The sequence below is a fragment of the Ceratotherium simum genome, chromosome 2, assembly GCF_057802395.1.
Source record: "Ceratotherium simum simum isolate JZ-2026a chromosome 2, ASM5780239v1, whole genome shotgun sequence".
In the NCBI taxonomy this organism is placed as follows: domain Eukaryota; kingdom Metazoa; phylum Chordata; class Mammalia; order Perissodactyla; family Rhinocerotidae; genus Ceratotherium; species Ceratotherium simum.
This window is the reverse complement of record NC_141901.1, coordinates 28,289,955-28,314,610: the sequence shown is the minus strand read 5'-3', so window position 1 is coordinate 28,314,610 and position 24,656 is coordinate 28,289,955. Positions and strand designations below refer to the sequence as shown.

Here is a 24,656-nt window from a genome sequence, read left to right as displayed (position 1 = left end):
GCGACACGCCACTGATCTCCATCTCCTTCCTAACAGTTAATCCCAAATAAGTACTTTCACTCCTGGTGAATATTTACTTAACATGCAATAACTGTCTTATTATGTTTAGCATATTAGATTCAACAAGAAAGTACCAAATGCACATGGAAGGATATTCCCCCTTTCCTTTCTCTATGAATAAATAAATTAATTATGAACCCAGAGTAAAGAGGATAGTGATGATCAATTAGTATTTTACACGTAACTGTCTCCTTAAACCTCATTAGCAGAGCATTTGAGAAGCTTAATTTAAGGTGCTGTGTGTGGTTATTTCCTTGCTGTTACTGGCTTGGAGTAACGACTCTCTCCTCCTGTTTCCTGGGCCCTAGCGCCTGCCCCTGTTTGGGGTCCCTGCCATCCTGCAAACCACGCCCTGCGACCTCAGGGAGCTTCAGAGAAGAAGCAGTCTGGGGAGAGGATGGCAAGGAAGAGGATGGAGCAGATAAGTCTCTTTCCCTCTCTTCTAACCAGGGCTTTCTTGTCCCTCACTCGCCCCCCTTGGACACTCTGCTGGAGTGATCCTCGAGAAGAAAGGGAAGAAGAAATCACGGCAGGCTTGAGCCATGCAAAGAGGAAATATGAGAACATGTGAAGGTCACGGGCATATTTGTTCCTCCTTGGGCCCTGAGGCCTGTCTAGGAGAGGAGAAGGACTAGAATGGCCCGTTCAGCTGTCCCTGGAGGGAGTGAACAATGGGCTGGGGCCTCTTGGCACATTGTTTTTTCTAGAACACTTTCTTGCTCAGGGTTCACGTTCCAAAAGATAAGTTTTACACATCAAGCACCTGGGAGAAGAGGGATGGATGGGAGGTGGAGGATGCCCACACGTCCAAGGCTGAGTGCCTGCAGCTGGCTCTGAATGCCCCGCCTGGACCGGGATGATACTGGGGACCAGGGGCTAGGCTGCAGTGAGGGCCCAGAGCTGGATCATGGGTTCCCTTCCTCGGCCCTGCAACTGACCCCTCTCTCCACCTGTGGAATGAGGTTCTACTTTTATTTATTTATTTTTTTGTGGGGAAGCTCAGCCCTGAGCTAACATCCGTGCTAATCCTCCTCTTTTTGCTGAGGAAGACTGGCTCTGAGCTAACATCTATTGCCAATCCTCCTCCTTTTTTTTACCCCATAAGCCCCAGTGGATAGTTATATGTCATAGTTGCACATCCTTCTAGTTGCTGTATGTGGGCCGCAGCCTCAGCGTGGCCGGAGAAGCGGTGTGTCGGTGTGCGCCCGGGATCCAAACCCGGGCCGCCAGCAGCGGAGCGCGCGCGCTTAACTGCTAAGCTACGGGGCTGGCCCAAGGTTCTACTTTATCAAGTGCATGGGGAGAGGGGCTGTGGTCAGCAGCGGGCTGTAGAAAAGGGCCTTGGTTGGCAGGTCTGGGAAGTGGGCAAGAGTCCTAAGGAATCAGGAGCAGTGTGGAACTCCAATGACCTCTAACTGTTCCTCCTTTTCATTCCTGGGACCCAGTGCATGCAGGGAAGGATGCAAAGGCATCCTTGGGTGTATGTGTTGTAGGCATTTGTTCTCTGAGCTCAGGGAGATAGGGAGTTAAAGGGAGAAGCAAAGGCAGCTGCAGGGAGTAGAAAGGGTTACATTGAGGAATGAGGGTCAGGCCATAGCAGATTCTGTACCTTAATAATAATAAGAGCAACAATTTACTGAGCTGTGATGGTGGCAGGCACTGTATAAGACAGGATCACGTGTCATCCTCAGGCTCTCCTACAGGGCGGGTCTTATTCTCTCCATTTTATAGGCAATGAAACAGGCTCAGAGATGCTAAGTGGCTTATCTATAGCCACAGTTCTGTAAAGCGGCAGAACCATGATTTAAATCTGGGTCAGCCTGACTCCAAGCTCATACCTTTGACCACTCCACTCTACTGCTCCTAGAATTAACGGAGTGCTCTTTCTGTCTTTTGGGGAGGGGACAGGGTGGATATGGCATGAATGCTGGGGTAGAGTTGTGGTTGTTGATGGGGGTGGAGGGAAGACCTGGCTGGGTTCCTAAGGTTCTGAGAGCTAACCATCTGTGCCCCCTACCTTCCCAGTTGTAGATGACCACAGGCAGCGGTGTGTGCACCACTTCCCCCTCAGGCCTTACAAGTCAGCAAAGCTCCTGTGGTTTGATTTCTGGGGATCACTTGCCTTCCCTGCCTCCTCCTCGTGTCCCTGGTGGCTCTAGGCTCCCTGTGTATTATTAGCAGACAACAGCTAGGGATGCCTAAATTTTCTCCTTGTAAAATGAGAAGTTGGACTAATAGCTTCAACATTTGAAGGCCTGACTCTTCCTAGCTGACAGGAACCTTCTAGAGACACACACACTGGTGCCACTGACAAGCTTTCTAATGGTGGGAGTTGCAGATTCCATAGGGCATATAGTTTACTGCTTCTGACATCCTAAGGATCATAGAAGTGACTATAGAGATCATCTATTTCTATATACCCATTTTTCCAGATGGTATGTTCCATACTCATATCCAGATGAAATATTTCAGGATCAAGGAGCAAAATGACTTACCCAAAGTCACCTCACTCATCAATAGCTGAGCTCTTGGCACCAGCCCAGTGCCCTCGCCCCCATGCTGCACCACCTCCCATAGACTGGCATAGACGGTGCCTTTCTCCCCACAAGTGTGCATCCTTGCGGTGGGGAGCACGTGCACCTAACATCCATCCAGCCATGGCTGAGTTCCCAGGTGCAGCAGATGAGAAGGAGGGGGTCTGAAGACCCAAGCTGAGTCCATCTCACACAGACCCCCTGTCCCAGGAGGGGCTGAGCTGCAGCCTCAACCTGTGTTCCATCACCCAGAAAACGTCCTGTGATGGAATCATCCAGCCCTCCACAGACCTGTGGGGTGCTGATTGCAGGACTAAGCGGTGCCCTTTAACCAACATTAACCTAATTGCTGAGTGATAGATGGCACGGCACAAGCATATGGTGACTCATTACCGTGCCCTCGAATCCTGCCTGCACCCGGGACTCTGCACCGGGCCCGTTTAGCCAAATTCATCTCTCGCAGACATCTGTAACGATTGTGCCTGCTGCTCACTGCCCGGGATGGAGGCTTTAATGATGTTAACAAACTCTGAAACCTCGAGAGCAGTAATGAGCCTGGCACGGCTGGAAACCAGGGCTGCATCCAGCCGAGGTGCAGAGGGTGTGTGCCGCCTCCTGCCTGCCCCATGCCCGAGGAGACAGCAGTGGCGGCTTTCTAGGGTGAACACCAGCCTTGGCAGGGACCCCTCGCGACCATTCCCCTCCCCAGGCTCCTTTCACATCCTCACTTCCGGTTTCTCTGGCACTTTCTTCCCTGTGGCCCTGGGGGAGTGCAGTGCTTTTGATGTCAAAGATAGAACAGTATTTCCTTACATTTCTATGGCACGTTACCGACTCCATTTTCTCATCTTACTGAATTCTCCCCCAAAACCTGTGCAGTAGGAATCATGAGTTCCATTAGGCTGACGAAAGTCTGAGAGATGGAAGTTTGCTAGGATCTCAGGGCTGGTCAGTAGAGGAACCAGGACTCAGAACATCTTTTAATTCCAAATCTTACGAGATTTCCATGTGCAGCTGCCCAAGTGTTTGCACTCTCAGCTCAAAGCCTTACCCCTCGGTCTCCCAAAACCCGTTCCTTTGGAGTCCTGTGGCATCTCACCAAGTTGGAGATTTGGTCTGTGTCCAGAGGCCCAAGGCAGGTCCTTGAGGCCAAGGTAGACTTGGGGTCAGGGAGGCTGAGTGTCTAGCCCAGTCCGGCAGGGTGCTGGGCTCTGTGCAGACCGTCTGACTGTGAGGACCCCTGCAGGCTGTCCTGGCTCTTGTGCCAACAGCATTTATCTCCTCTTCTGGCTCAGAAGCGCTACTTACATCCTTCCTCTTTTCCTCTCCCTCATCTCTTTCTTCCAAGTGTTTCTTCCAAGATTCACTACTTGCAGGGATAAGGCTGTCAGTGAAGGACCAGGTCTGAAGGATCTGAAAGTCTGAAGGATCAGGTCAGCTCCTTCTTCTTCCCTGCTGGGGCTAGCGGGCATCACACCAGCCCTCAAAGTCTGGGAATTCACCCCTCTGACTCTGACCCTGCTCTGGGCCATCCCGGAATCACGGACCCTGACCCTCGAAGCCACATGCTGATGAATCATGGAATTTTCAGGCCACTCTTACCCAGGAATCTTGCGCCATCGCTGTTCCATCTCTGGAAAGAGGCCTGGACTAGGGGTCAGGAGACTTAAGTTCTAAATCAGCCTTGGCCACTTATGCACTGAGTGAACTGGGGAAGTCATTTCACGTCTCTGAGTCTTTTGCTCTCTCCAGGTTAGTAAGATGGTGATAACCATATCTACCTCTCAGAGTCCTTACCAATTAAAAATGAGATAATGACGAGAAAGTGCAAGTGCTGATAACAGGTCGAGTGATGCTATTTTTAGGGTTCCTACTAAAGGCTGGCTCCAGGGAGCAGAGGGAGGACCCAGGCTGACGGGGCTGGAGCTAAGGGGGACAGGCTCCTCGCCCAAGCCATGCTCTTGGTCAGGCTCCTGGTCCCCCTTGCAGAGCTGTGTTCTCAGTGGAATCAGGGTGACTTGACCCGACTTTACATGACAAACCATGCAGAATGATCAGGCTGCTCTTTTCCTTTCCTTCTTTGGAGGACAAGCATCCTTCCTTCTACCCTCCCGCCCCCAGCTTCGTGCCCACCTCCTGCCCACCAACTGCACACTGGCCGCCACTGCCAAACGAACACCCCAAATTGGAACATATGTCACTCCTGGAGCCCCGTTCGCCTCTCCGCCACTACATGCCTATTTTCTAATTTCCAGCTGACATTTCCCTTAGTGAAATAAATGAATTTGCTCCGGCGGAGGCCCTGCTCAGATTAAGCTGCTGTCAGAGCCCCATGAGCCAAACAAATTGTTGCCCGCAGCCCACCTTGTGGGATGCATTCCAATGGGGGCTGGCAGGCGAGGAGCCTGGGCTGGCTGGGAAAGTGGCTCAGTCACGTCAGTGGGCAGGCGAAGACTGAATGAGGGCCAGCATCACGTGGGGAGCCCTGATGCCAGAGGAGCCAGGGCACCGGGAATGGAACAGAACACGACCCTCCAAGAGTGGAGGTGGGATAGGAGAGGGCCCCGGGAAGGCTTCTGGGGGCAGGGTCCCTGGAAGGAGGGAGATGGGAGATGAATCCTGGAAAAGTCCCAGAGAAGGGAGAGGGAGAGTCCCTACTCTGATCTTCCATGGGAGTGAACTGGACTCACTGCTCAGCGATGATGTAATCCCCCGGCAGGGGCGTGCAGGGCACCCCAGCCACCTGCACGTGGTGGGCGATCTCAGAGAAATCCAGACCCAGGTTCACGCCATGGATGGTCACTCGAGTCCCTCCTTCAGGCGGTCCAGACACCGTCAAAATCTGCGGGAGAGAAATGGGATTAGCAAACCCGGTCCCACAGAAGCAGAGGCAGCAGTGCCCTTTCCCCTCCCCCGAGGGAGGCTTGCACTTCGATGGACACCTGGAATCTGGGCGAACTGAGTGTGTTTTCTCCACTTTTTACCTTATCTAGGATCCCAGCATCTTGTTTTACACTACTTCCTTCATTCTTTAGATCATTCATTCATCCATTTATTAAAAAGAAATTATCAGAAAGTACCGGACTCAAGGCAGAAAATCATTGTGTGAGACGCATTTCTAATTTACTAGTTGCCTGATTGTGATCAAGTCACATAATCTCCCTGAACCTCAGTTCTTCTTATTTGTGAAGGGAGATAATCCTCGCTATCAACCTGGCCCTGGAAGCTCCCCAATAGAGGGTGTTTGGGAGCATTTCGTAAACCAGAAAGGGCTTAGTAATGGTGACGTGCTATTATTGCCACTCCTGTGTGCTAGACTCGGTAGGGGTTACAACGATGGATACGACAGGAAATTCACCCTCAAGGAACTTATGGTCAAGGAGGAGGAGATAAAGACGGCCACAAATAAGGTTGGTTCTGGGCACACAGTGATAAGGTAGATTCCGAGGAAAAGCTATGGGACCCCAGAGGAGTCTGAGATTAGGTGCTGCAACAGGGGAGATGATCAAAGACAGAAAGTGTGTTTGACGTTGTTCTGAAAACAAATCCTGTGACACATGCTAGGATCAAGAAGAAATGACTTCAGGATTTTCCAAATTCTGCTAGCTCCCCATTAGCAAAGATCTTTATTTATTCATTTCTAATTCAGTCACCAATGCTGACTGTCTCATTTTGCTTTGACCCAACAGGAAAAGGAACTGCAGAATCCGGTTCTCCCAAGGACCAGGGAATAGATCAGGCTCTCGGAAAAATGCAGCTCTTTGGGATCCAACATATCCCAGTGAATAAGTTTGTACTTTGTGGTCCGTAGTTGTCTGAAGTAGCAGGAAATTAGACGTGAATGCAGTCCTAAGCAGCAGAGGAACACAGAATTTCAGAACTGGAAGGGGGCTTAGAGTATCTTATTCTAAGATCCTTGTACAACTTGTACACACAACCATAAAAAAGTCCAGGGGTCTTTTCACTACACCATAAGAAAGGTGAGACAGGGAGGGAGGGAGAGAGAGGTCAAGGCCAAGAATCTCTCAGATGGGGCCTCTGGGCAGAGCTGCACCTTGGGCTCTTCTGTCCTTGGGCTCTCTCTGGGGAGCCTCCTTTAACTCTGTACGTGCTGGTGGAGTGTCCAGTGCGCAGCAGACTCACTGTGCCCCATGGCACAGATGATAGGTGAGTACAGGTGAAAATTCTGTCGAAGGCTCTGTGTCCCCTAAAGGAGCACTGCTGCCTTCCTGTGATGTGGGCACCATGAGTTCGGCCACCAGCTTGGCCATGAATCCCCAGGCGATAGTGGGCAAAGAAGAGCTGATGATGAGGATGAGGACTGGCGATGTACCTCCTCCCTCACTTCCCAGCTGACTCCTGGGTCTCAGTAAGGTGGCTGCAGAGCCAGCACTAGAACTCAGACCTCCTGACTTCCTATCCTCTTCTGCAGGCCTTATATGGTGCAGCCTCCTTCTCTCCCTGCCAGTCCAGGCCCTGAAATCTCTCATCTGGGGGCTCATTTCACCCAAGTTGCCTTGTCTATGGCTCTGACTCCCTTTTCTGGGAATAAAATATTCCACCTTATGAATAAAAATAAACAAGATTCATGAAATGAATTGATAGAGAGAGTAGAGGGGGCTCAGAGCATCTCTGTGCATTGGGGTGAGTATAGGGGCAGGAAGGACAATTTAGAGAGAAAGGAGCTGGCATGAGGAACCAGTAGCCCCACAGCTTTTCTCTCCCTGGGGACTCTAAAAATAACCAATACTAGATTTTGGTGTTCCACTCTCCCGTGGCACAGTTTCCTCAGGTACCCAGGCCTCCTGGGCTCTGGGAGATGGACCCTTATTAATGAGGAACAGGGAAGGAACTGCTTCCATTCCCCTGCAGGGGAGCACCAGTAGGAGAGAATTTGCTCTGAGTGTCCACCAGGTTCTCTTTCAGTCCACTTGGAACGAGCTCCATCAGCCCTTCCTCCCTCCCCTAGCCACCTGGATGCAAGAACCCACCCACCAAAAGGAACTGACAAAACTGTGGTGATTGGTTCTCTCTCCTCCCCCCAATTTATTTTTAAAAATACATTCTTTTGCTCGCTGCAGTTAATTACAACCTTTCAGAAAAACTGTGAAACGAAATCTTTCTGGAAAGCCTAAAAATATTTCCATCTTGCAGGTAGCATGTGGGGATTGTATTGCGGATGTTCAGTGGTGCTGGCAGCTACCATGGGGTAGCTTCCTCCTGCTAGTAAGTCATTGTAGTGTCCCCTTCAAGGGTCATTGTGACATTCAAGGGTCAGGATCAGAGACATGGTCATGGGCACTGGGGTGGTGTTGTAGGGTCCATTTGTTAGCACAGAGCTGCTCAGCTGCTCAGAAGCATAAGCCAGCTTAGACTGTTTAGAGAAAGACGACCATTTTTTTTTTTTGATTACCAGCAAGTGTTATAATCTTGGCATGAAGACACATGTCAAAGAGATAGGTAGTTTGGGGTGTAGAGACACCAGCCTGATCCCTTCTAACCCAGCTAACAGCTGCTGGAATCCACACCTGGAGAATCAGAGACCTCATGGGTCATTGGAAAGTGCCTGGGGAATGCTGGGTCCACATGGGTCTTCTTTCTCACATGGCACACACTATGTGCTATGCCACCAGCACCGGGAGTAGGTGGAGAAGGAGTTTGGGGGTGAAGGTACTTAGCAGCCACCGTGCCCTGGGGCTTACAAGGGACATAGCTTCTATCTTCCCTGCTTAAAACAAAACTGATGTATAAAAGTCTGTATTTCCAAAACATAGATGAGGTGGTGAGCATTTGATTTGCAAGAGGATTCCCAAGGCCTCCATTAGTGATGACTTCCAGATCTATATCGTTGGCTCAGGCCTCTTTCCTGAGCTCCATATCCATATATCCAATTGCTACTGGACATCTCCGCTTCCACGTGTACATCCCTCAGGCACCTCAAATTTCACCTTGTCTAAAAATGAGCTCTTAATTTTTCCTCCTTCCACCGTCAACCTGATTATCCTCCCAGATTCTCTCTCAAGGTTAATGGAATCACTGTGCACCCAGCCAGGAATCTTTCAAGCATCCTCAACTGCTTCCTTTCTCTCACCGACCATGTATAATAAATATGGTCACCAGGCACCATCAGTTCTTATTCCTAGGTGTCTTTTGAATCTGTGTCCTGCTCTATGTTCCAGAGTAGGTGATAAGCAGGGCTCCATCACCTCTCACCCACACTAATGAAAAGGGCCTCCATGTTCCTCCAGTAGATCTAACTTCCTCATACTGCCAGGGTGACCTTCACGAACGCATACTTGATCAGGTTACTAGTCACTTGCTCTAAGAACCTTTGAGGGCTCTGACCACTGTCAAGGCAAAGTTCCTAATTCTTGCCCTGGCACTTGTCCTTCAGGTTCTGGTCCTTGTTACTTCTTAACCATATCTGCCATCCCATACTACGTCCCCCATGTTCTACCCAGAGACCAGCAGTTTCTGTACATACAGCGCACTTTAAAAATCTCTGTGCCTTTGCACATGTCTTTTGCTCTCCCCAAGCTTAAAAATCAGAGAGAGTCAAGTTGGAGGTCTGGACTCAGAGTGCGAAGGAACAGAGGAAAGTCTCCTGTAGTACACATCCCCTGCCACCTGAGGGCTTGCAGGTGACTCTGAGAATGAGTAAAAGGGCCTTGATGTCTGTGCGATGGCCTAGGGTGGTAAAACCTCAGGCATCCCGCTTTCCTCATTTCTCCCCAGGACTAAGTATGGGAGGAGGCCACAGAGGGGAGGCTTGATGGAAAAGAATTTATTCTCCACAGAGGGAGTGAACAGGATCCTTCAAGACACCACTTCAGACCAGGCAGCTGCAGGGTCCCAGGCCCACCCTGGAGACTGCCCCCAAGGCTCTCTCTCAAAAGAAGCATTAGATTGCAGGGCACCCAGCATAGCATGCACAAAGGTTGGTTCTCTAGGGAGCCAAGTCTGGCCTCTCCATGCGGGTCTATAAAGAGGTAAGTTGAAGGAGTTCCCAGCTACTGCTTGCAAAACTCCATGGAAGCCCTTCTAGATCTGGAAGAAGTTGTGGGGCTTCAGGGGAGGGGAGAGCCAACCTCCTGCAGAGGTGAGGATGAAAGGGCAGGGTGGAGTTATACAGAGTCCCCCATTGACAGAGGGGAGACTGAGATATGGCCGGGATGGTAGCCAGATCCACCTGTCTTGGTTTCCAGTTTCAGATGGCCCTTGGGCTGCTGGGTCCTCTGGAGTCAGGAAGAGAGACCACCTGATGCTCAGGCAGTGTCTGCAGCAGGAAGAGAGTGACCACTGGAGTGCAACAGACTTGAATTTGAATTGCAGCTCTGACACTTATGAGCTATGTGATCTTCAATCTCAGTGTCCTTATCAGAAAAGAGATAACAATGCTTGCCTCCCAGGGATGCTGTGAAGGATAAATAACACAACATTTGGAAAGTCCCTAAAACGATGGTGGCTCAGAGAGCAGGTCTTGATAATCGGTAATTTCCTTCCTTGTGTTCCTCTTGCACCTGTGCTGTCCCAGATCACAGAAACAGGGGAGGGTGGTGTTGGTAGGGAGCCTAGAGATGGTGGGAATCTTCCTATTTATCCGGAAGCAGGACACATGGACCAGGGAACTCATAACTCAGATGCTGGGGTAGAGAGAGCTGCTCATGGGCTGACTGGAGGAAGCCCGAGAGGTGTCCTGCAACCCGAGCTTGGGCAGGGGGTGGCCATGCTGCTCAGGGCAGGGCCTTGGCTGTGGTGGATTCTGGGCCCCGCACAAAAGCATATTCTGAGCCAGACATCACCCTTTCACCCAGAATAATTTGGGAGGACACTGGCCCTGTCTAAAATGGTCTTCATTCTTTCCTCTCTCCTTTCTTGCCATTTCTTTTTCCCCTGGCTATTAGCCATTCTGGGGTAGGCACAGCATTTCACAATAAACTCAATGAATTCTTTCAGGAAAGTAATTCTGAATGAGACACCCACACAAACAATCGGTTTGACAGTTTGGGATGTATGTGAGCGAGTGTGTGTGTGGGGGGTGTGGAGAGGGGGGAAGGGAGCTGAAAACCTGTGAAATCAGCTGGGAAGATCTTTAGATATTGACTAATTTCAGCCCCATGCTTTTGATATTATCCTGTGGACCAGAAATCTATCTAAATTCTCCTCTGTGTGTCTCAGAAATGAGAGCCAGAAGTAGGGGATGAGGGAGAGAGGAGCCCAGAAGCAGCTGCTATTGCTGAGTGGGGGTAAAGGGGATTACTGAGGGTCTCCACTATGTTCTGTGCTGACTCCGCTGTGTGCCCCTCCCCTACCCACCTGCCCAGAGCTCCGGTTCAGCTCTCTTATGTACTATGTGTGCTTTTGGGGAGACAGCTAAGGGTCCCCACGGCTACAGGGTCTAAGCCTAGGTGCATTTGACATGCCGTTCCCTCTGCCTGTCAGGTTTGTCCACTGACAAATGCCTACCCCTCTTTCAGGGCTCTGCTAACAGACACTCCTCAGTGAGGCTTATCTCTGACCTGCTTGGGCAGGCTTCATAGCGCCTTCTCCTACACTCCCACCACCTTTTGTGAACACCCCAAGACAGCAATGGCCACGCTGGACTGTAATGTCTTCTTTCCTCAATAAGACAATAACTATCTTGAGACCTGGACTATCTCGCTTTTGCTTAGCAACCTAATATTTAGCACACTGCCTGGAACAAAGCAGCCATCAATAAATATCCCCAGTTACTGGGAAACGCTGGTCTCAACCAGATTCTAGAACAAACTGAGTTCTTTAATGATGACTGGAAGAATGGAGGTGCCTATGCGTTGCTTGGGAGTGATGTTGTATTTTATCATCAGAATCAAGAAGTTCTTCCTGCAGTCTCTCTTACTGTGATTTGAGCCAATTTCTGGTGTGATTCCTCATCAAATGGAGGACTGAACAGCTGCTTCCTCGTCAAACATCTTTCATACTGAAGACAGCAATTAAGTCACCCCTGGCCTGCGCTTCTGCAATTCTGTTAGCCTTTTGTTGGAAGATCTTGTTTTCTAAACCCTTTGATCATTTCAGATGCTTTATCTTTGGACCCTCAGATTTCCATGCATCCTCTGAGAGTGTAATGACCCAAAGTAGGCTTGTGGCTTGAGCAAAGGCCTGTCTGATGTGCAGTAAGGAGGGCCTGTGTCGATGACTTCCCACAGCTTGTCACACAGGCTGTTAACCAGGCTGGCCTTGGGCAAATCCTAGAGGGAGGGTAAACCCTTGGTGTCCTTCCTGTGTTCTTTTTTCCCTCCCTGGGGTTCTTTCTTTCATTTTAGGCACCTCTCAGCCCGCTATTCTCTCTTCCCTAAAGAAACCTTTATTTGCATCTTAATGGAACATTAAGTTTTGTTACTACCTTACCTTAAGAGTATTGGCTTTTTAACTGGTTGTAGAATAAAAAGTTTGTCTATTGGCAGGATTCAGAAGGAAAATGTGGGAAACAGATTAGGGCAGAGGGCTCAGTCCGGCAGCCCTAAACCCTGCCCCAGCCACAGTCACTAACCATGCCCAGGTATAAAGGTGGCTGGTTCAAGTCCTGGCCAAGGAATTCTTCATCTGGTCATCCTAGGCCAGTAGGATGTGGGAGGAGGCTGGAATGTGCCGATGGTAGAGGACCAACTAGGAGACTCCTGTCTCCTGCTGCGTCCTCTCAAAGCCTCCTGGAGCCTCTGGTTTGGGGAGCCACTTCTCCATCTACTCAGACCCTACCTGCCAGCAGTACAGCCCAAGTGAGCCCTGCCGGGCGCCAGAGCACCCCAGCCAAATCTGTATGCCTGCCAGACTGTGTCATGTTTGTTTTCCACCGTGGGTGCCGTGACCTGGAAAACAGCTGCCGTGATGCTGCACTCACCCTGATTCTTGCAGCCACTAATTGAACAATTTGGAGGGAACTGTGCCACAAAGCCGCCCAAGGGTGAGAGCAGATGCAGCCGATTAATTACAGCTGGGGAGCTCTGAAGGGCTGCACCAGGGAGCAGAGCGGGAGGCGCTGAAGGCCCAGGGGCTTGGCAGCCTGGGGAACACCGGCCTGGCCATTTCTAGGTCTCAGGCAGAGCCTTGGAGGGGTGGAGTTGGGGCCTCCTAGAGGGTAGGGGTTTAAGGGGTCAGAGGAGGACCCCTTCTTGGTGGGAGCCTCATAAAGCCTGGCTCCCATCATGGAGACTCTGTCTTCCTCTGGTTCTATCTCCTGCCTGATAGATGTGGTGGGAGAGAAGAAACAGGGCCTCGGCTCCATGTTATTGAAGATTCTGATAACGATGGCTACCGGTTTTTCATTTATTAAGTACTTATCATGAGCCAGGAATTGTGCCAAGGTCTTAACATATTTTATCCCACTTAGGGCTCAAGCTGTGAGGGAGGTACTATTATTATTTCCATTTTACAGATGGGGAATAGTGTCCCAGAGAGGTTAAGTCACTTGCTCAAGATCACACAGTGAGTGGCAGAGCCCAGCCAGGTCTATCTAACCTGTGCTTTCAGCCTCCACACAACACCGCCTGAGTTGACCTGTCCCGGCAGAGACCCCTAGGTCATCAGCTGTGAAAATTCATGCCCCAGCCTGCTCGTGGGTTCCAGATCTGATCTGCTCAGATTCCCCAGCCTCTCTCCCTTGGCTAAGGCCATAACTTGCTGCTTTCCAAGAAGCTCTGGAGTTGGCTTTGCTGGTCACTGTCATCTCTCTGAACTTCTCAGCTCCCATCCTCCCTGCTCTCTGCCCCTGCCCCAGTGAGCGTCCACAGTCCCCCCTGGGCCGTGCCCCTTTGTCATCTCTTCCTGTGCATGTCCAATCTCCCCAAATGATTCTGGGAGTGGGGACGACTGGCTTTCTCCCCATCTCTGCAGCAGGCTTGATGAAGAGCTTGGTGCCAGCTCTTTTCCCTCCCCCAGTGCTGAGAGTTCTATTTGTCTAAGCGAGCCCAGAAAAGAGATGAAGGATGGTATCCTGGTCAAACGTGGGGCCTCTAGGGTCAAGTAGCTGAGGGTTAACTCATAGTTCTAAAACTTACTAGCAATGTGACTTCAAGAAAGTTATCACATCTCACAGTACCTTGATTTCCTTGTCTGTAAAATGGGGCTAATGATAATAATAGCTTCCACCTCATAAAAGTTGTTGTAAAGTGTCTAAATGAGATAACATACATAGGGTACTCAGCGCAGTGCTAGGTGCCAGGTAAGCATTCACTGAATGTGAGCGATTATTTTTCTCATTACTACTTTATGTTTAAGAAACCCAGTCAGAAACCAGGGTAGCTGAGGTCCAGAGAAAAAGTGGCTATGCTTTTACAAGCGTCCTATGCAGGTGGAGCCTCTGGGTATAGTTCTTGGTGGGGACTGAGGGCAGGGGCAGACAGCCTGACTTGTGGAAGGAAAGTGGCTGGTCCATGGAAATTGCCCAGCACAGCGCTGGCTGCCTCTCTGATGGGCCTGAAGCTCTTGCCATGTCTTTAGCAGGCTCTCAGCACCCTAGCCTGGGTTCTTAAGAGGAGACGAGAGAGACTGATGTCAGAGCCTCCCAGAGCAGCCAAGGGAGGCTGGCTCCCAGAGAAGTTCCTCCGGGATGGAGCATCCCCAAATGATGGTGATGCTTTGTATTAAAAGCTCCTGTTGGGGGCTGGTCCCGTGGCATAGCTGTTAAGTGAGCGCGCTCTGCTGCTGGCGGCCCGGGTTCGGATCCCGGGCGCGCACCAATGCACCACTTGTCAGGCCATGCTGTGGTGGCGTTCCGTATAAAGTGGAAGAAGATGGGCACAGATGTTGGCCCAGGGCCAGTCTTCCTCAGCAAAAAGAGGAGGATTGGTAGACGTTAGCTCAGGACCGATCTTCCTCACACACACACAAAAATAAATAAAAGCTCCTGTGTCTGAGATTGGGATGAGGAGGGTTCTGCCCTGAGCAGCCCGCTAATGAGGACCAGCCAATGAGGACAAGTTGCGGGCATGTAGACAGCTAATCCTCTCCTGACTAATCCATTTAGTCCTTTCCTGTTGCTTAGAATTTTCCTGATTTTAGAGGGCAGTGATGCCAACTTGGTGCCTGCAAATTTTGCTCCCATCCTGGCTCTCGAAGACACCTAGATGCTAGATCCAAGAAGGCAAACTGTCACATTCTTTTCCAGCTTGGTGTGTGTGAGCATGTGTGTGCATGCGGGTGTGCACAGTCTTCACGGTAGGCTAGAGCCCAGCTGATGAGCTCTGCAGGAATCTACTGTATCGGTGGTACCAGCTCTCCTACCCGGCGTGGATCCTCACTGGCTCTGTCTTAGCTGATAGTACATTCAAAACCTAATTGTTATCTCAGCAGAGTAACTCCATTATTCATCCTGACACCATCCCCCGTTAGCTGTTTGTTGCACTGATGTTATATTAATGAGGCCTGCAAATAAATGAACGGGAGATCAGAGTGCCGACTTGTTTCTCAGGAAAGCTGGCTGACTTATTTATTTATTTCCTGGGAACTTTGCAGTGAGTCACGCTGGCCCTAGGCAAGTGGCTTGTGGCCTTTCCCGCAGAGATTTGGTGCAGCCTTACAGATAAATACGTATCAATGTCCAGCTCCTGAAACTGTTTCACAAATGCATTCGCATCTGAGAGAATCCAGGGGGCAAAATCTACTTTAAATTATTGGGTCCAGAGGAGAGCAGGAGGAAGCAAGAGTGAGGGATCATCTCAAACTATCGTATCAACAATTATTTAATCTTGGTTTTGGAGGGCAGTGCACATGGTTTTCTACAACTGGTTTTCTTCCCCAGTTACATGTAGCTAAGATAATGTTAAGGAGAATTTATATTCCCTAAGCATGAACTAGTGAGGTGCTGGGAAGTTACTGAAGCCGAAAAATTTATAAAGTAAAAGCTACAAAGTGGCCAACAGAGAGATAACTGTGAAACCAGTGGCCCTATGGCCTGGCATCAGTGTGGCCTTACTGGGCAATGTGGCAGGTGACTTCAGAAACACACAGGAACATTCTTTGATACTCAAACGGTGGTAGGTTTCAGGTCACTCTCTAAGGATCCAACACTGGGGATTCATCCCTTGCATTGCTAGCCTGCTTTGCCTTTACTTCACCCTGATCTCTGGTCTCACCTGCAGGTGTGAACCACCTGGGCCCCACCCTCTGGGCTGTCCCTTCAGGCTGAGAGGCTTGAGCAGTCAGAGCCACCAGGCTAGGGAATTTCCAACTTTCACATTAACCATCACCCCAGAAACCAACCACATCGAGTCTGGAAGCTTTAAGAAACACACGTAATTAAAGTAACATCTATCCTGGATGGGCAAGAAGTGATCGCCCTAAGCTTAAATGCACCCCAAAATGCTCTTCCTGTCCACACCCCCCCCAACGCATAGGAATAAGTGTGGACCTACATATGTTTAGGAAGACAGGTGAAGGTTATTTTAAGACTCAATACCAGGTATTGTATGTAGCCAATGTTTCCAGTTTTCCGGCATCTCCTGGGACCTTCCAAGAGGATTCTGGTCCTGGGCACAGACACATTTGCTACACTTGGGGTGGGGTAAGGTGGGGAAGTGTATGGCCAGGGAATACCCCTCCAGCCCTCTGACCAAGAGAGGTAGCATGGCGGGGTCGAGAGAGTCTGCACTCTGGAGTCAGAAGGCTCTGGTTTTGAATTTGTTCTGCCACTAACCAGATGTGTGACTCTGGGCAATTTACCTCCCTAAGCACTGTTTCCCCACCTCTTAAATGAAGATAATTATAGCCATCTTGCAGAGTTGTTAGGAGGAGTAGGTATGCAAAGTACACAGATCTAGCACATAGTAGAGTCTTGTTAAAGAAAAGCTATTAAAACTCCCAGAGCTAGGATGTGGCTCTGTTCATGTCCCTGGCCTGAGGTTAGTGTCCTCATTAGGTGTGGAGACCTAGGTCTCTGCTGCAGTCCTCTTTCTAAACAGGAGACAACTGCAAAGGGTATAGATTATTAGTTTCTGTCCTAGGCCCTTTGGAGGCAGCAGAGTGGCCTGCAGGGCAAGCAGTTTCCAGTCTCTTCCAGGCGGCCAATGTTCAAGGACAGGCTGGGGCTCTGAAGTGAGAGGCGGCATCCCCACCCAGGACAAATTTATCCATGTGATAACTTCCACACCTAGCACAGTGCATGGCATACAGTAGTCACTCATTTGAGTGAATTAATTTCCTTAGAACTGCGGCATCTCCTCCTTTTGCTCAGAATGCTCTGTTATGAGTTGAATTTTATTCCCCTCAAATTCATATGTTGAAGTCCTAATTCTCATCACCTCAGAATGTGACCTTATTTGGAGATACAGTCTTTACAGAGGTTAACCAAGTTAAAATAGGACATTGGTGTGGGCCCTAATCCAATATGACGGGGATACTTACTAAAAAGAAAAATTGTGCATTTTCGATGCACACAGGGAGAACACCATGTGGACACGAAGGCAGAGATTGGGGTGATGCTTTTAAATGCCAGAGAACACCAAAGATTGCCACAACCACCAGACGCTGGGAGAGAGGCATGGATCAGATTCTCCTCACAGCCCTCAGAAGGAACCAACCCTGCTGACAACTTGATCTTGGACTTCTAGCCTTCAGAAGTGTAAGACAATAAATTTCTGTTGTTTAAGCCACCCAGTTGGTGGTGCTTTGTAACTACAGTCCTAGCAGACGAATACACTCACTCTGAGTGCAGACTTCTGTCACGTGAGCTCCAAAGCCCCTTGATCCTTCCTCAATTTCTCTTCCCAAGAACATATGCAGTCTCTTTTCCCTTTCTGCTGGATGCTGCCCACTCACAATTTCTCAGAAAATGTTTTCTCTGGGCCTTCGTTTCTAGTGGGTGTTTTGTAATGTCCTCCTCTTTGAGGTCCCAGCAGGTCCTGATGCACATGCTGGGAAGAACAGAAATGTGGTAGGCCAGGCGTCTCATGGCTTTCCAATCCTCTGCACATCCCGTTCGTTCCTGGAGTTGAACAGGTGACACGTGCACAGACGCCCGGGATGACAGCTGGAACAGGAGCAGCCTGGGATGCCTCCCATGGGGGACAGCATCATTATCACACCATGGGCTGGCTGAGAAAGAGCAGACGGTGAGTCCTGAGGGGGTCCTAACCTGAAGTTTATGCAAACTGGGAAATTCGATAGGCTGTAAGCCGTGTCCTACATGAAGCTGCCATAAGAGGTGGGTCTCCAGGGGTGGGCTTGGTTGCCATGGAGACACTGGGGTAAGGATGGGTTAAGGAAGAACACAGCTGTTTATTGAACTAAGCTTGAGCCCATGCCTTTTCCTAAAGAAGACCTTCTTCGAGATTATCTCATTGACTTCCCTGCCCTTCTGGCAGGACGGCACCCATTCCAGTCTTCACTTGTTTCTAGCATTGGAAATTTTGCTGCCTGCAGCAGCCAGGCCATCACAGAATGCTTCTCTCTCACTCCTCAAGAAGGATCTTTGTAGTAAACGGCTTCTGTTTGCACGTGGACTTGCACTGAGGGGGTACACATTTTGAAGATAAGGGCCAGGACAAGGGGGAGGTACATATAAAAGGGCATCGATTCTGATTATTCAGAAAAAGATCTATGCCAATGTCAAGCATTTAGCCAAGAAAGCCGAGGTAAAGAAAATGAGCGGAATCTTCTTAAAAGTTACTTTAACAAATTATACATTATTGATAACAAATACTATGGAAATGAGGTTGTGCCCTTCTCAGTGCATCCTATAGAGAGACCCATGAGGTTGACTCTTCCCATTCCTGGTGATGTTAACTTTGGTCACTTGGTTAAGGTAGTGTCTACTAGGTTTCTTCACTGTAAAGTTACTGTTTTTCTGGTTGTAATTAATAAGTATCTCATGGGAAGATAGCTTGAGATTATGTAAATACCCTATTTCTCATCATATTTTGTATTTTTTTGTGTGAGGAAGATCAGCCCTGAGCTAACATCCATGCTAATCCTCCTCTTTTTGCTGAGGAAGACCGGCTCTGAGCTAACATCTATTGCCAATCCTCCTCCTTTTTTTCCCCCAAAGCCCCAGTAGATAGTTGCACGTCATAGTTGCACATCCTTCTAGTTGCTGTATTTGGGGCGTGGCCTCAGCATGGCTGGACAAGCGGTGCGTCGGTGCGCGCCCGGGATCCGAACCTGGTCCGCCAGTAGTGGAGTGCGTGCACTTAACTGCTAAGCCATGGGGCCGGCCCCTCTCATCATGTTTTCATTCACTAATTTTAGCATTCGTTGACCATTCTTGCCTGAAACAATTATTACTATGAATTTTGCCAAATGGTGATTTTCTATTTCTCTAAGTCCTTCTACAATTATGAGTTGGCATTCTAGTATAAAGAAGAGCTTCCTTTCTCTCCATGAATTGTTTATTTATGTCAATAAGAACCATAGATTCTGATTTTATTCTACTGCTTATAGTCCATTAGTATCATTATTTACTTTCTTGCTCAAATTGCCCCAGATTTGGCTATCAGGCCAAATCAAGTTGGCTTCTGTGCCCTTTAGACATGCACTCTACAGTTTTTTTAGTACTCCTTGCCAAAAATATATAACTTGAATTTAATCATGAGGAAACATCAGACAAATCCAGACTGAGGGATATTCTACAAAATAATTAGCTGGTACTCTTCATCAGTATCAAGGCCATGAGAGACAAAGGAAGATTGAGGATTAAGAGCACTAGGAGACATGACAATGGAATGTCACATGTGATCCTGGATTGGATGCTGGACCAGAAAAAGGACATCAGCGGGACAATTGGCAAAATGTGAACAAGGCCCGTATATAAGATGGCATTATTGTATCAATGTTAATTTCCTGATTTTGATAATTGTACTGTGGTTATGTAAGATGTTAATTTTGGAGAATCTGGGCTAAGGGTATATGAAAGTTCTTTGTACTATTTTTGAACCTTTTTATATGTCTAAAATTATTTCAAAAATGAAAAGTTAAAAAAAATTGAAAATTACTTTTACAGGGAGAGAAGGATAGGCTGGGGGTAAGAGATGCAAAATGAGAGAAAGTATTCCTGACAATAGTGAATAAAACATTCCAGGCCTGGATCCTCCCTCCCACATGTCCCGTCCAGAATGATGTCCCCTGAGTGGCTTGAGACACAGCAAGGATTTGTCTCTCCCCAAAGATGCACTTTCATGTCTCCACAGCCTCAACTTGAAAAACACCAAAAGGAGACCCCACAGCTTGGGGCCTCTGACTCCTGCTGCTGTGTTCACTGGGAAAATCAATTACAGCCTAATTACCTCAGGGGGCTAATTAGCATCGTGTAGCTTGGGTGTCCTCTGTGAACAGAGCAGCCTGTCAGTCCCTGCTCAGTGAGCAGGGGCGGCTGAGGCAGAGGTTTCCCAGGGAGAAGGCTGCCTTCGGGCTGGGAAGGGCCCAGCAGCCAGGGTTGGTGAGGGGCTGATGGAAGTGAGTCCCTGCCTGATTTAAGCCCTCCTGTACCACAGGCACAGAGACATGGAGACTGACAACTGCTGCAGCAAGAAGAATTACAGAACAGAGCAAGTTCTCAGGTCAGCAGTTGCTGGAAATCACTAGAATCAGGGAGAAAGCATGGAGCCCCGGGTGGCTTAGGGAGCTAGCTGTCTGAGGGCAGAGACAGGGCACCACTAGCAGCCCCTGCAAGCACATTCTGAGCAAGATAGAGACACAGGAGAAAGTCAGCAGGCACCATCGCTGGCCACGTCCAAGAGCCAAATGGCATCGAAGAAGCCCAATATTTGAGGGGCAGGGTCTACACTCTCATGCCACTCAGAGGAATGAGGACCTGGATGTAGACGCTCTCCCACAGCACTGCGCTTTCCCTGAGATACGCTGCCACGAGGGCGGACGCCTCTCCCTGGTCTGTATCAGCTAGGAAGGCTGGATATAAATGAGGAGCAAGCACCACTTCTTGTTTTACCTTAATTGGGCAAATCGTAGAGACTTTAAAAATGGTTTTATAATTAAATAAATCTGAGCTCAAACACTGGGTCTGCCATTTATCAGCTGTGTGAACTTGGGCAACTCACTCCATTCCTCTGAGCCCCATTTTCTTCATCTGTAAAATGGCGATGAGAATATTTACTTCCCGTGGTGGTTGTGAGGATTGAATGAGACAGTACCAAGCGCACTAAATACATATTTGCTCCTTCTTCAAATCTGTAGGTTAACAACACTCATTCGCTCTTGAAGGTTTTCTTTTTACTGATCTGAAGCTTCAAAATGATCATAGAAATTTCCAGAATTTCCAGAAATTTCTGAAATGCTCCAGAAATTTCCCAATACTCTGTGACACAGGCGAGAGCCAGAGTTGCTTTCTTTGGCCAGCAGGGAACACGAGGCAGGGAAAGGGACAGTGTATGTGCTCAGGAAAGAGGCAGAAAAGCAGCAGCCCTTCCCTGCTTCCTTACATGTGCGGACCACAGGGGTACCTGCCCGGCCCTTTATTCCTAGTCACCATAAGGAATGTGCAATTAGTTTCAAAGCACAAGTGACAGCCGGTGAATAGGGAGCAGTGAAGAGTGATGAGCACATAATGCAACCAAAGTTAAATACAACTATTCCTCTCCCAGGCCATTCAAAACCTAAGCAGCTGCATGTTCATTCACATCATCTATTCATCTTCCTCTGCAATTTGCTATTCAGGAAACATCATTTTTTTTTCAGGATAATTAATTACCTATTTCTTTCCATTAAAATGCACAAACAGATTGGGACAGAGAGTAAACCCTGAGAAATGGCACGGTGCTAATGTAGCACCTGCCTTTACTTTCTTCCGTTTTCAACGTTGCGACTCTGAGCTAATTGCAGCTCCTGAAATCACATTTCTGCTGAGAAAAGCTAAACCTGCTTTCTGAAATGTTCACCCACTATGCAGCCAATTTCTTGTCCCCACCTGGCTCAGCCAGACTGGCAGGGAGGCTGGGCTGGCTCTGCCTCCCTTGCTGTGTGCATGTGCACACAGACATGCACGCACATTCGTGCATAGGTGTGGGGACATGCTTCTATACACTTGTCACTTACACCTGGACATGGGCCATCGAGACACCCACAGAAGGCTTTATACACCTACACCTTAAATTGCACTCTACGCCAAGAATCCTTCCACAAAGGCTCAACTTGCACTCCCACTGCCCTGGGGTCGGCTCCTGGCCATCCCGTCCCGCTCTGGGAACTTGGGGGACTCACCTCCGTGATTTGGGGGTTGGAGCACTTAACATTGTGGCTGGACCAGTCAAGCCAGGGGCTGGAGGGGCTGGTACAGTGCTGGTGGAGTGTGCACCTGCGCTCGCCGCTGCACCAGCCACACTCAAACTTCCGGTCGGCCTTGAGGCAGAGGCCACAGCTCTCCCGCTGGGCTGCACACTTGTAGAGATGGACTGCAAAGAGAGGGGCAGTCACAGATGGGATTGGAGAGGACTTCTCACAGTTTATCCTCTTCTTGCAGGTGTGACAGAAGCAATCCCCAACCATAGATAGCACCAATGATCATCATTATCATTGCAAGAATAATTGATGGGTAAGTAATAATAAATTGAGCCTCTTAGCAGTCATTTATAGGCACTACAGAAAATATTATTTAAGAGTTTTGGCTCTAGATTGAATCAGATCAGGGCTTTAATTTTGGCTTCACTTCCTGGCAATGTGACAAAGAATTTAACCTCCTTGAACCTTGTTTACCTAATCTATAACATGAGGATAATCATTGTTTTTCATGTTTTTCACTGTGTAAGCACTTAATATGACATGTATATTAAGTGCTTACACAGTGCCTGTAACATATCTGATGTTCTACACATGCTTATTATCTTTTCTTTGAATTTAAACTACAGTCTTCTGCTGCTGCCTCTCTCTCATATGGCCCTTATTGCAAGAGAGAAGGACTAATTTCCCCATTTCAGGTAAAAATGAAGCTCAAAGAGAGATGGAACAACTCTTGGAGCTAACAAGGTTAGTTCCCCAAGCTGGGGTCTGAAACTCCAACTCGCTGGGCTGCTAAGACTGTAGGTCCTGAGAAGAGAGAGGCATCTCGCCTGACATAGGAGGAAATGGCGGGGTCTGGGAGAGGGGTTGGCTTGGGCTTCAAGAAAGAGCTGATAAGAAAACAGGGTTAACACAGTCCTCTTTGCAGTCCCTGTGGATGGAGAGAATGTCCCCAGAGACGACTCACTGGCTACTTAACAGGTCACTTTTGGAGTCTGCACACTCTTTGCCTCTGCTTCGTCTCTTACTGACTTAGAAGCCCTAGACAGGCCAGTCAGCAGAACTGTGTATTGTGAGCCTGAGGCGTAGTCATTGCCTGCTGGTGTTTTGAACTCAGAGTCCCAAGTAGAATTTTTCAGAAGCAGAATACTCAGAAAGTCATTTCTTAACTCTTCTCGTCAAGCAGACATGAGCTTTCAGGACTGGGCGGCTTGCCTCTACGGGTCGTCAGGTACATCCCCAGGGGAGGGGTATTTTTTATTCCTCCATAGGTCCTCATCTGTTCCTCTGCTCTGTCAAGCACCCCTTGTCCCAGCTGCAGGGACTATATTTAAACATCCTCATTTCTATGGCTAGTTAAGGTCCAGGGCAGGACATGGGAATCTTAAAATGAACAACTACACATTGAGCATGTATTAATATGCACAACTGGTCCACATCTAATATCTCATTTGATCCTCATGATGACCCTAGGAGGAGGGCATCCTTTCCCCCATTTCACAGATAAGCAAATGGGGATGTAGAGAGGAGCAGGAATTAGTCTGAGTTCACATAGCTATAAGTGAAAGAGCCAGGATTTGAACCCCCATTTGTTGGATTCTAGAACCCGAGTCCTTGAACACTATGGATCTTTCTACTCAACATAGTGCATAGCTCCAGGAACACTTGGACTCTGAGAGGGAGAAGAAGGTGAAGACGCCGCTGCCCGTGCACTCAAGGAGCTGCTTAAAAGTTGTTGAGTGACACAGGGAGGGTTCTAATGCGACAGCTTGGATGTGGCCGTTTTTCTCTAAGCTCCAGGTGCAAAGGCAACCTCTGGGAACTAAGCCCAGATCCTCGGCAGGGGAAATTTCTCTCTCTTAGCACTGAGAAAATCTGGCCTGGGTATGAGGAGAAGTAGAAAAAAAATCTCCCTGGCTGAGTTTATTTCTCCCAGCCTAAGTAGCATCGATTTTCATGGCAGCATGTGGGACAGGGAGCTGCAGCCCCATAGATGCTGAAGCACATGCAGGCCCTACCGTGGCCTCGGTCTCCCTCTCTGTGCCCAGGGGGTGACCCTCAGGCTGAGGGAGAGGCTTGTGGCCACCCTAGCTACTTGAAATGTGGTGAGACATGGCTCATGGTGGGGGTATGGGGTTCTGGGGGGGAGGAGGCTTCACATCCCATGGTGGCATGAGCCACTGGGAGGACAGTGGTGTGGCTAAGCACGTGAGCTCTGAAATTAGACTGTCTTGGTTCAAATCCCAGCTCTTATCTGACTCGGTCCATTTCTTTCTTCTTCTTTTTTTTTTTAGCTTTATTGAGGTAAAATTGTAAGATATTTAAAGTGCACATCATGATGATTTGACATATGTATACACAGTGAAAGAATTCCTCCCATCTGGTTAATAGATCCATCCATATATATATATTTCTTTATATAAATATATGTATATATATATATATTGGTGAGAACATTTAAGTTCTACTCTCTCAGCAAATTTCAATTATATAATCCAGTGTTATCAACTATAGTCACCACATTTTACATTAGATCTTCAGGGCTTATTCATCTTATAGCTGCAAGTTTGTACCCTTTTACCAACCTCTCCCTATTTCCCCCACCGCCACCCCCTGGCAACCTCTTTTCTCCTTTCTGTTTCTATGAGTTTGACCTTTTTTTTTCTTTCAGATTTCACATTTTAGTGATACCATGCAGTATCTGTCTTAAAAACACGGTATGCTTTGTGAATTTGCATGTCATCCTTGCACAGGGCCCGTGCTAACCTCTGCATCGTCCCAATTTTAGCATACGTGCTGCCAAGGCGAGCACTCTCGGTCCATTTCTTAACCTCTTTGGGCCTGAGTTTCCTTATCTATAAA

General features: G+C 48.6%; 1 protein-coding gene and 1 non-coding gene across 2 annotated transcripts in view; both read right to left on the bottom strand.

Annotated features, from left to right (window-relative positions):
* Positions 1-24,656, bottom strand: part of PLXNA2 (plexin A2) — a 212,657-nt gene that overhangs the window by 33,897 nt on the left and 154,104 nt on the right. Inside the window, exons 12-13 of the mRNA XM_004424854.2 lie at positions 21,780-21,970; positions 5,285-5,436 (exon numbers count right to left, since the gene is read on the bottom strand). Coding sequence (XP_004424911.2) covers positions 5,285-5,436; positions 21,780-21,970 — 343 coding nt within the window. The remainder of the gene's footprint in view (positions 1-5,284; positions 5,437-21,779; positions 21,971-24,656) is intronic.
* On the bottom strand, positions 24,503-24,606 carry LOC147917783 (U6 spliceosomal RNA). Its single transcript, XR_015549335.1, has one exon. It is a non-coding gene; the product is annotated as a U6 spliceosomal RNA (small nuclear RNA).